This window comes from Ruditapes philippinarum, unplaced genomic scaffold (genome assembly GCF_026571515.1).
Source record: "Ruditapes philippinarum isolate M1 unplaced genomic scaffold, ASM2657151v2 ctg7356_1_1_1_1, whole genome shotgun sequence".
In the NCBI taxonomy this organism is placed as follows: Eukaryota; Metazoa; Mollusca; class Bivalvia; order Venerida; family Veneridae; genus Ruditapes; species Ruditapes philippinarum.
In genome coordinates, this window is record NW_026858870.1 from 62,935 (window position 1) to 75,709 (window position 12,775).

A 12,775-nucleotide genomic window follows, 5' to 3' on the forward strand; every position below is an offset into this window, starting at 1 on the left:
GGTCGCGGAGCGAAAACACGCTTATTAGCGGGGGCGTACGGCGAAGTTTAACAAATAAAACTTCGCCCCGCTAGGGCGGGGAGTGAGAATTAAGAAATAAAACGGCGGGGGCGCGGGGCGAAATTAAATAAAAAAACTTCGGCCCACGCCTCCGCTAATTAGTGTGTTTTCGTCCCGCCACCCCGCCAAGCGAAAAGTCGAGAACTAACAAGTTAAAATTACGGGCGCGGGGCGAAAACACAAATGGCACAAATAAGCCACCATAGAAAACCCTAATTTTATATAAATATATATTTTCTAGGCTTTGAAGAAAAAATAACGAAGAAAAGGAAATTATTTTCTTTAGATGCAACGATTTTGTTATATAAAAAAAGTCATTTTAATAGAAATGGAAACCGTTCCTTCATTCTTAGTTTTGTAACTTCATGTAATTCAACATGTGTGTGGTATATACTGTTTCTTAACGATTCAATCATCGTAGGCCATTATTTAGATTTTCTAAATTTTATCATAAATGTGTTATTCAGATGAAATGAATTGATTGTAAAAATATCTTACTCTTAACACTACAACACTCATAAGGTTATAGAAGTGAAACATTAATTAAAGATATGTAAACTTTACAAAGCAATAAAAGAAACTTGCATTCAGACCGCAATTCTTTATTATATGATACATTTGTATCAACATAAAAATTCATTCACATCAGAATGATAATGGAGATATTTAATGATTATAAAGATATATCAGAATGACAGTGAAGATATCAGAATGACAATGAAGATATCAGAATGTGAATGAAGATATCAGATTGATCGTGATATTAGAATTATAATAAAGATTTGTAATACAAAATCTATGGATCATAAAATTGATCATCGGTAGAAAATATTTTAATTTCTGTTGATCCAGAAGTGTACTTGAACACTCAAATGTAAGATAAAGTTTCAACTTTTTCAAAAAAACTTGTGAAATTCATTTAAAAAAAAAGATCGAAATTCAATTATATCCTTCTGACTTTCCTCTGTATTCCCCATTTTATGATTTCCACACAGTGTGGACATATTTTTTTCCTGCGTGGGCCCTGACGTGGCGTAAACATGCATTTTGTACGAAGAAAATGCCATAAAACGGACTAAAACAGAAAGATTGTGTAACCTCTTAACGCGGGACGTTGCAAGTGTGCATTGGAGTTTCATATAAAGAAGATAAAGAGATCAATTTCAATGGCTGTTACATTTTTTTAAATCCAGTTGCAATATAGCAGAGTTTAATTCAATGTGGGATCTGACATGTGGTTTGAAAAGTTGTAGAAACATTTCTTTATTTATATAGGTAAAAATATTAAACCACAACTCCAAGGCTCCTAGTTGCCTTATTAATTTATCTATTTATGTGATTACTCAGGTATTTTAGTCTTTCATAAAAATAATGTCATAGGGTACATTTTACCTAATGTGCAAAGTTTTGCTGTTTTAGTCCTTTTTTATTTAAGAAACTTCGTCATTTCCTTGCCTAGTCGCGTCAAAATGTTATCTTGAAGTCTCATTTCATCCATCATTGTGTTCATTTATGACATAATATATCATAGTGGCTTATGTAAAAGTTTATTAGTATAGAATATTGCCTGAGGAAAGTCAATTATAAAATATTAAGAAGAAAACAGGTCATATTATATTTCCCGTCGGAGCTCCACTCTTGAGAAAGTTCTGTTTATCTGTATTCTTTGCTATCAATTTTATAAATAACTGTTTATCCATCCATACTAGTAGATGTTGCCTCTTACACTTATAAGCTCAAGACCTTACTTAATTAATACCAATAAATAACTGTTTATCCAACCATACTAGTAGATTTTGCCCCTTACAACTATAAGCTCCAGACCTTACTTAATTAATACCACAGTTCAATTCTGAGATCCATATGTAGTACCGGAAGTGTAAAGAATTAAATGCATATCCTCTTATCCCACAAAAATTCATTTTATTTCAGTTCCGCCCATCGTTTTCTCGTTTAGTGCAAACGCATTGTTTTACTTTGGGACGATACGACGCTTTTCATGGAAAGCAAGAACATACCATAATGAAGGTTCCATGATATCCGCCGTATTAACGCATCTGCGAATGTTTCTTAATTAAAAATTTCGCTGTTTTCATGTTTAAATGTTGAATTTTGCTTTAGCGATGCTAGAGGGCGTGGGCGGTAGCTTGCACTTACCAGTACTTTCCATGAACAGACTCAATCAAACTGAGCGTGCAACGTTTTCAATTTTGTCGTTTTGGGATTTCTTTAGGGATTCTGATTTTTTGCTATTTTAATAATGTTATATTATGGGTTTATTTATTATACTAACACGACCCGCATTTTTCCCTATTGAACATAGAAGAATAGAAAGTGTGTGTTATTATGCAACAGATGCACAGTTTGACGTTCTATATTTAGACATGTGACGTAATCATTATACACGTGACATAACCACTAAAAATCCGACGCGCTGAAAAAAATTACGGAAACAAATCATGCAGGCGCAATTTTGCTTAACTATCAGGTAGGGCAACATTTATTTGTTGATGTCGTGTTAGAATCGAAATAATATATCCAAATCAGTGATTTTATCGCTTGATAACATCACTGTATGTTTCGGATGTGCATCATTATATCACTCGGGCTACGCCCTCGTGATATAATTCTTCGCATCCGAACTCCAAACAGTGATGTTATTGAGCGATAAAATCACTGTTTGGGATATATTATTTCTTAAATATGTTCACAGAGCGTGTACTTGTAATATATAATTATCACAGACACATGGTTCTATATATATAGTTTTATCGTTTTATGACCACTGATTGTTCAATGTATATGAGTGACGGGAAGATAATGGACATGCGCATTACAGTATAAGATAAAGCAAAATGTTCAATATACATCAAATTATTTCTGTAACTTACCAATAACAAGCTATACTATTTGATGCTGAAACGCAAACAATTGATACTACAAAATCATGCAGATTTATCTAGTTAACTCATTAATTCATATACACGCGTCGTTTTCACCCAATTTCACCCCATTTCAGTGGAAAAAATACTCTTTTTCGGCCTTAACCACTTGTTTTCGTTTGAGAATGTTTTATAAAAAGTGATCACATTTTTCGGCCATGCCCCATCAAGAAAATTTTGGACTTGTAAGAGGCTAAAAATTGTCTGAGGTCGATCTTAGGTAATGTGTAACCAACGCTGAAAGGCCTCTGACTTTATTTCAATCCATTGATATTTCTTAATATGTTACCTTCATCAAATAAAATGTTTATTTTTATTATTATTATTTATTATTATTATTATTTATTATTATTATTATTATTATTATTATTATCATTATTATTTATTATTATTATTATTATTAATATTATTATTATTATTATTATTATTATTACTATTATTATTATTATTATTATAAAGAAGTTGCAGCACTTCGAAATCAGTTGACAATTTTGAGATGTCCCATCGTTGCCATGGTAATAGGAAATTTAAGAGTTATATAGCATGTCGTTACAAAGGCTATGGTCAAGTCAACATTTGTGCCAAGTTTGATCAGTAATGACTATTGGAGCATTTTGTATAGTTTCATAGCTATTTCAATTTGTAACAGGTGGCTTTTCAATGAAAACAGCAATGTCTTACAAAATTCCCATGAATGCGGTGTATAATGGGTTAAGTTGAAAAACAGTTGTTTTCAAGACCGGTTCTGGCGCATTTACGAGTTCCGAACAATCAAGCGAGCCATTCATGTAAACGACAATGAATAGTTTTGTTGTTTATTGACATTAACAAATAAATATTTTAGTCATTATTCTATTTCGGCTTTTAATAATTTTTGTCCGATAATTGACTCTACATGAAGCAAAAATGCTGGAATCCATATCGGCATTTTTTATCGGTACATGCTATAATTTAAACCGAAAGAAAGAGACACATTTTATGTATCGATGAAAAAGTTGTTATTTGCCATACAACTTCATCCAAAAATATTTGCAAAAAAAGTTAACATAAAGATATTCATACCTGTTTAAACAAGGAGACCTATTATGACCAGTTCCGAAAACGTACATGTATTTTTGATGACGAAATTATTATCAGACTGAACCGAAATGAAAACGTTTCCGCGTTGTCTTATTAGAAATAAAATGTTCTTTAATGTTGAAATATATGAATGAGTATATGTAAGAAAGTGTGCCAACATTTTATTTGAGGTAAATGTATTAAATTATAATCATTTATTTAAAATGCGCTTACTGAAGGCCACTATTATATAGTAGGAAAGTCGGTATTTAAAATATCCTACAATGTTATTATTTTATAACAAGTACTGTTCGTGTAGTGTAATATTAATATAATTGAATAATGAATAAAATGCAGAATATAGAGGAAAACAAAACATGGCCATGGATGTCTGTGTCAGTGTTGACAGATATTATTTAAACTAAAGATGTTTGTCAATAGGGATAAAATTAAAAACATAGATTATCTATAAAAAGTATTAACCAGCAATGGGACTAGAAAGATTGTTGTTCAAGCATTATTGCAAAACAAAAACTTACTTTCATCTTGGACATTGTATACGATCTCTGTTTTAAACAGAAATTACCAGAAATAATGACAAAAATCAAATGCATGCAATGCAATTGCAGTTCTGCATCATCTCACGCCAAGCATGGTGGTGCTTTAAAGGAATCCGGGTCAGCTCGGCCCTAAAACGTACTCGGCCCCCGAGTCAGCTCGGCCCTATTCCAACTCGGCACGGGTCAACTCGGCCCACTTTTCAATTATTGATATTTAGGTTGGTGTTAACACTATTTATTGTAATTATTTATAATACACGGATTGACAGTTTCGAACTAGCAGCAGACAAGCTTTTCTTATTAGTAGAATTGCGAGTAAAGATAAACGATTGAGTATTTCTACATATTTAACTTCTGTTCTGTTCTTTATTCCTTTAACTAGATAATACACAGACAAGGTCTTTCTATTTGATAGAAGAAAAAAAAACGTATGACACGTGCAAATGAATTTCGGCAACAATCAATGCGCTTATATACGGAAGATTTAATTAGAAGCTTATGATATTAAGTAAACACGTTTTTGTTTCATTTTTTTTAAATATTACTTTACAAACACATTTTATTAGAATCTAGATCTATATTATTTTTATCATATCTGCAAGACAGATACGTTAAATAACTTTTTTTTCTAAATATACTTTATTTCAGAAGAAGTAAAATGTATAATTATATAGTAATAAGATGTTTCTTATTATTCATTTACCTTAACAACATGCAAAGCAAAGTTAATACGTTATATATATTTTTGTAAAGTAGGCCGAGTTGACCCGTGCCGAGTTGGTATAGGGCCGCGTTGACTCTATTCCCTTTAAAGTTTACAATACCATATATATATGTATACCCCGAATGAATATTAAAATAATAAATAAGACTGGAAGTTTGTAGTTTACAGATTTAGTTTTAGTATTAGCTCGCAAAAATAGACAAATTCTACGAAGGGAATATTACAAATGGCATTTGTAACGTTATGTGCACCGGAACTTGCTTCGAAATAATGAAACCAACCAGATTCAATCAAGCAGTATTCTTACTTAAAAAAGAAAGATAATATATTTTCCGATAATTGTAAAGGTTTGAAGTCGAATCAAATATAAACTAGCTAGCAGGTACATTTTTTAAACCAACTATTTGTTAATTTGTATGCAGACACCAAAAGTTGAAAAACTGCACCGGAACCGGTCAAACAACAGTATCACATTTTTATTAGATTTATTTTATAACAAAGTAAAATATACATTGTATTTTTGTAAACCAGAACAAAATGCTGAGGCCATTATCATACTTAATTTTATTGCATTAAGAACACATTTACTGAAACGCAATATAATTTTATGTAAATCATTATATAATACATTTTTACCATTGACTTTTTTAGTTAATATAGAAAAACGATCAAATCAAAATCTATTATTTTTGAAAGTCCAAAGTTGTCTTGCTATTTTTGCTTCATTATTTATTTTAGAAAATTAGAAATCTATATAGCCATAGAGAGAAAATACATTTTACAGGTAAGTGAAGGACAATATTTAGTGTTGTGAGGCCTTTGTGAATCGTGCATGCGCTGTAAAATTGAAGAAAATATCAATATGGCGGAGGTTAGTCCAGGATAAGATTTTTTTTTAAATTGGAAGAAATTGATGTAAGTATCTTTTCAATCTTGTAGCCGTTATGTTACATATTTTATACTGAAACGAAATGATTACTTTATGAAACAGAAATAACTAATGTGCCAACACAAATTTCAAAAATTTAACAATTAAAAACGAAAGAAGATTTATGAAAAACAGTTTTTTAAAACTGGGGGAATTTCCACATTAGACTAATAATTATAGATGTTTTCAAATGGAAAGGCAACACCCATTTATTAAGCATTTGTAAGTCATGTTTGTTATCTGAAATCATAATTTTGATGAATACTTTATTAAACTAATTTTATTAGGATTTGATAATTTACCAAAAGGTGTTTGGTGAAAACAAAAGTAGAAATTATAAACCAATTATTCCGTTCCTTAATTATTTCAGACCTGAATCTAACCAGTTTCTGACCTCAATTAAACCAATATAATATGAAAAAGGCAAAGCTTCAAAGCGAGCTCGATGTACTTTTTACGAGAATAGTATGAAGTAGTCGCTCATTTTCATTTCAAATGCAGTGACGAGTGCGTGTGACGACACACGTACTGTGTTAAATATGGCTCCGCCCCTGTCGTGAAATGAACAACGAGTTTTGAAAACGTTTTAATATAAAACTTTGTTTATTTTATTTCACTCTATAATTTTTCAAGCGAAATTAAGATTATTTAAAGTGAAATAAATGTAAAACTTAAAACGTTTGCGACATTAAATAAAATAGCGTACTGATTTATTTGTTTTACACGCGCTGTTTGGCGCTACATTGTTACGTCACGTAAACAATACATTAAACGTCTGTACAGCGTTAACGACTGAATAACAGATATTGGTGTTCGGATTCATTTTCTTAGTTAGACTATTTTCTTTCATTCTAGATAGTTTTCACAACAAAGTTCGACAAAAAATTGTTTTTATTTATCAGAATCAGATTTCAAACAAAATGGCGCCTTCGATTTTTTATACACAGCTTCCGTTATTCTGGTTCCCTGTCCAATTATGGTTCCCATAGACATGCGCAGGTGACCAGTCTACACATCCGTTTTCAGTCAGTATTCCCAAGTTTTTATCGTTATCTTTAAATTCGAAAGGTTGCGATGTGTCCAATTCGGTACTTTGGACGAAAGTTTTCGAAACCATCACTTAGCAGGTACTCGCGTTACCGTAAAGCTCGCTTTGCGAGCAGGCCCTTCGGGCCAGCTCGTCGAGCTCGCTATAACATTAATGTAACTAAAATTTGTCCATAATCTGGCCAAATTCAGACATTCTGAAAAGTGCCACAGACGCGCATAGGTAAATCTGTCCTTATTTTATTAAATCTATATACATGTATCCTGTTTTCTCGTATTATCGTGGGGGTAAGGATTAAACTTGGTTGGATAATTTTTATAAAACATTTTGGTACAGTATTTTTTAGCCTGATACCGAGAAAAATACCTTTTTAAGACAATATAAAGGAAGGAAGATCGTAACCGAAAGCAAAACAAAAGATTTTTCCGCTTGTATATCCTGACCTTTACCCTCTATGTGAAGCAGGTGCTTTCTCAAATTATCGTGGAATTTGATTGGTTGTCAAGGCTGGTCGCTATGTGGTGATTTTATTCTACACACCAGTTCAAATCATTAGTGCAACTCCTAATTAAGTGTTAAATGGCTTTGCTCTGTAATTTTTTGTGTTTAAATATAAGCTTAGGAGGCCATAATCAAACTTTTAGGATCATATTCGACGACTCTTTGGAACCAAATGATTTGGTTTGTTCTAAAAATAGTTTTAACTCAATTAATATGTGTTGTTGTTTACATAATCCCTCTAAAATATATAAAGTTTATGTTCACTTATAACTTATATGAGATTTAGCAATGAATACTACAGTTTTCCATTGCAGGGAAACAAACATTTGTTGTTGTTTTCTTGTCAAAAATAAAAAGTGATAAGGATAAACAATGTTTGATCATTATTGGTTTTTAATTGGAGTTCATATGATTCGTATAGTATCTATTTGTGGAACAAATATTTTGAGCTGTATTGTACATATAGTAGTGTGAGACCGTCATTGTCAGAGAACCGCCAGGGGTTTCTGCAACATGAAAAAAAAACTAGAAAATTTATGATTTATGAGAAAAACTGATAAATTTAATGTTTTTTCTCTGGATTTTATGATAACTTCCACAAATATTTTGTTTTTATCTGTTTTTGTCGAATTTTTTTAGTTATTTTTGCCGGAGATAAAACAGCTCTGCTAAATAGACAAGTTTTCGGATATCGACGGAAGTCGCGAGCGTCGCTTCCATCCGTTTTACTTATTCCACGATAATACGAGAAACCACGATAATACGAGAAACAGGGAATAATATAAACGGGTACCACTAAAATACGCAACGGAGATTTTTTTGGCGCAACGGGCGCAACGGAGATATTTTTTTTAAGAAAAACTGGCACAACGCTTTTTTTAAAGTCAATGTGCTATTTTTAAGCATCTAAAATGATTGTTTAGCACTATTAAGTAAGTATGTTTTAAAATGTTTCAAAAATTGTATATGTTTAATTGCACTGAAGGGTAATATGGCTGGCGAAATGGAAATTTCATGGCGCAACAGAGATATTTTTTAGAAAAAACCGACACAACGCCTTTTTTTAAGTCAATATGCTATATTTGAGCATCTAAAATGATTGTTTAGCACTATTATGTAAGTATGTTTTAAAATGTTTCATATTAAATTGTATATTTTTACACTGAAGGATTATATATGCCTGGTGAAATGGAAATTTCATGGCGAAACGGAGATAATTTTGGAAAATCGGCACAACGTATATACTAATATATGAAATTAATTAACACCAATATTATTGAATAAATAAATTTAAAAAAAAAGATATAAAAACCTTAATCGTATATCAAATAGCTGGCAATGTTGACGTTGTAAAGGATTGTGTGCCGACGAAATGGACATTTTGTATGTCGCAACGGAGATTTTTTTTTGATCCAACGGAATTTAAAAAGAAAACAATGTTTGTCCTAATTAAGTAGTAATATGAAGAAGAAAATCATTAAAGATATTAACTGAATTACTGAAGTGGTGTAATGAAAGTCTGTTTTATTAATTTAAAACTGGAATTAAATACGTTTTTATCGTTATGGCTGACACTGGAAGACAAGTATGGATTTAACAATCTGTTTCATTTTTTTCAATTCGTGGTTTTTACGAAAAGTACTGTAATAGCTTTTCTATACATAATTTTCAGAATTTTACTTGAAGAGTAATGCATACGCTGTTGACTTTCTAATGTAATCTTAACAATAAATTACCACAACCAAATTTCAACAAAACGCTGCTTAATGGCTTTACTTCTACACAAAGAAATACGTTTATTTCCGTCATGGCTGATATTCGAAGATAAAAATGAGTCTTTAAATCTGTTTCTTTTTTCCCCGTGTATTACATTATATTTACGTTAAATATTGTTATGACTTTAATAAATGACATGTAACTCTTAAGAAAACAAATTCATATCTTTATTCAAAAGATTTGTATTACAGCGCTTAATTACAACACGTTTACCATGAAACGCAACACATTTCATCTCAAACATTGACCGTTAACAGAAGCATTTGCTAATTATCACCATTTTTAAGCTGCAGACAACCAAATTGCTTCAAAGAGGGGTGTTTTTCATAAAAAGTGTTCGTTCATTTTAAACTGTGCATAAATATCAAACATGTAAGTATTTGCTGAATATTATTATACTTTTGTGGATCAATTTTACTGTGATTAAAATAGTACTCGTTTAAATTTGATCCTATAATTTTTTAACTGTAAAAATTATTTTCTTATTTCTGCTGCCGGGAATATAATTATAAGCAAATCACTTTATTTGTTAAAAGCATGACCAGTAGCAAGCAATTTGCTAACCATATTACATTATCATTTTGGTAATGATTTAAATATTTTATGCATTTTTAAAATTAAAAATAGTTACTATACAAAATATTAATTGTTTGATGAAATTATTAAAATAGTAAAACGACATGCATGTAGAATTTGCTGTTCTTTCTATTTTCCATTTTAAAACAGTAAAACACATAAAATAATGTTACTTATCAGAAAACCCCGTTAAAATCAAATGCAGCTACTGTTTATTTAGCGATATAACAGCAATTTGGTGATTGGCAGAATGTTAATCACGGGTGTTAAGTACTGATAATTAAATTACCAATGACACGTGGTTGATGTTATTGAACACGCGTTTTCACACCATTTAGATAATGTGATTAAGAGGAACATATTATTATTGACTTTAAGGTATTAAATATTTTTTTATAACTTTTTATGAGAAAAAATGAGTATATGAAAATGAAATGTGAGACATAATAAAACTTGGAGCCTGAATCCGCCACTGATGACGGTCAAGTTTTCTACTACAAGTGTTAAAAAAACTCATTAAACACCCGTGCCATACACGTGCAGGATACGTTGCTAATTGCTAACAATTTTCGCGTAATTGATTACCTTTAGTCAATATCATAATTATGAAATATTTGGATTGCTTTTGATGAAATATACAATGTACGAGTATACGCAACAAACAATTATTGAAAAAGTACACAATGATTAATGAAAGATAATAAATTATTAAAATCATAAGTTCGTCGTCCCTTAACTGGGGCCAGCTTTCAGGGCATACTTGTAAGTGTTTGTGATCAGTCATAGTTTAAGTTAATAATGGTTTTCCTTGGATTCTTACAAATTGTAGCTAACCGCCTCCGTGGTCGAGGGGTTAGAGTCGATGACTTCTAATCCAGTTACCTCTCTGGCGTGGGTTCGATCCCCGGGAGATGCTTTGGTAGTTTAGCGCGGAGGAAGGTAGTCTAGTACTAGTGTAACTCTCCAGGAACAATGATTAGGAAACTACCCGCCTATATGACTGAAATACTGTTGGAAAAAGGCGTAAAATCAAACAAACAAACAAACAAAACAAATTGTAGCTAAAAATATTTTTTGTTTGTTTTTAGAAATCAAGATGGCACATGAGATACATTTAAAGAATAACAAATACCGGCAGTGGGTTAAGGCTGGCCTAGGCTTGGGTTATCTTAAAGAGGGACTTGCGCCATTTTGTGATGACATAGGAAGGCAGCAGCACAACGATATTATTAACAAAATACAACAAACAAAGACTCCTCAACCAAACATACCATGTAGCGCCTGTCAGATAACAACTCTCCAGCCAGATCATGTCCGAGTCTCAAAAGGGATATGTCCCCTCAAACAAGATAAATGTAACTGTTGTTTTCCTAATAATAAGAGACCCTGTCCAAACAATGTATGTGGTGCCATCTATGACAGCATTATACAGTATCATGCATCAATGCCACCTGTACCTTTTTGGAAAAACAGTGATGTCCAACAGTGGTCAACAGAACCGTGGGAGGTTTGCAAATGTTTTATAAATGCTCCTGGGTACAAGGACAAGACATCAGCAGTCGACACTGATTGCACCGGGTTGCTTCATGTTATCATAAATAACAAGTACTTTCATAGTCATATTGGATGCAATGTTACAGGACCAAACAATCTTTTTTCAAAGGTAACTAGATTTGTGTACTATAATTATTATGTTTATTTGTAAATTTTGTAAAATATTAAAGCAGCACGCCTCCATTTCATGCTTATTTTCATGAATAATTTGATAATGTATTTGAATGTACAATACAGTCCAACCTCGATTATTCGAAGTTCCCCGGACTGAAAATTTACTTCGAAAAATCGATGGTTTCGAATAATCCAAATCCGAACATAGTGATAGACGAAAACTACACCACTTGACCATATCGCAAATTCTAGCGAAATTAAATGTTTACAACTCATCTGTTACCGGTAATCAATCGAGAAAAACAAATAAACAATGATAAATGTTTAAAATATTTTTATTGTTAACTTAAACATAACTACTTGCATTTTATTTCCAGATTCTGTAGCACATATAGCGTATAGGTTAATATAAACATGCATGAACATTAAAAATATCGCTGTCATCTTCCGTATGAGAGAAAAAAACTACATCGGGTACGGCGCAGGATTTAAATCATAGATATACATGTACATGCATTTCAAATGTATTCAACAAAAGAATCAACATTATACAAGTAATATTAATATTTTATATTAACGTAGACATATTGCACTGATTTGAAATAGAAACTGGGAATTCACATTTATAAAGAAAAACATGACACAGCTCGCTAGTTGTCTGTTTTTATTTGTTTATTTTTTTCAATCCATTCTGTAATTAAAATCTTAATTTGAACAGATTTAACCGTCCAATTAATATCACAGTTTATTTTCATTTGTTTAGTTTCATTCATTAATTAAAATAATTATTTTGAACACTTTTAACCGTCCAATTAAAAGCGTACAATTTATGTTCGGTAATTAAAGTTAAAAATGTACACGCAAATCGTTATTATCACGATTAACTAAATACACGCACCGTTGTTAGAAGTTTTTCCGCAAAGTTTTTCACAA

General features: G+C 31.5%; 1 protein-coding gene across 1 annotated transcript in view; it reads left to right on the forward strand.

Moving 5' to 3' along the window:
- Positions 1–12,228, forward strand: part of LOC132754538 (uncharacterized) — a 70,373-nt gene extending 58,145 nt beyond the window's left edge. Inside the window, exons 3-4 of the mRNA XM_060745179.1 lie at positions 11,263–11,837; positions 12,220–12,228. Coding sequence (XP_060601162.1) covers positions 11,263–11,837; positions 12,220–12,228 — 584 coding nt within the window. The remainder of the gene's footprint in view (positions 1–11,262; positions 11,838–12,219) is intronic.
- Positions 12,229–12,775: the final 547 nt, after the last annotated feature.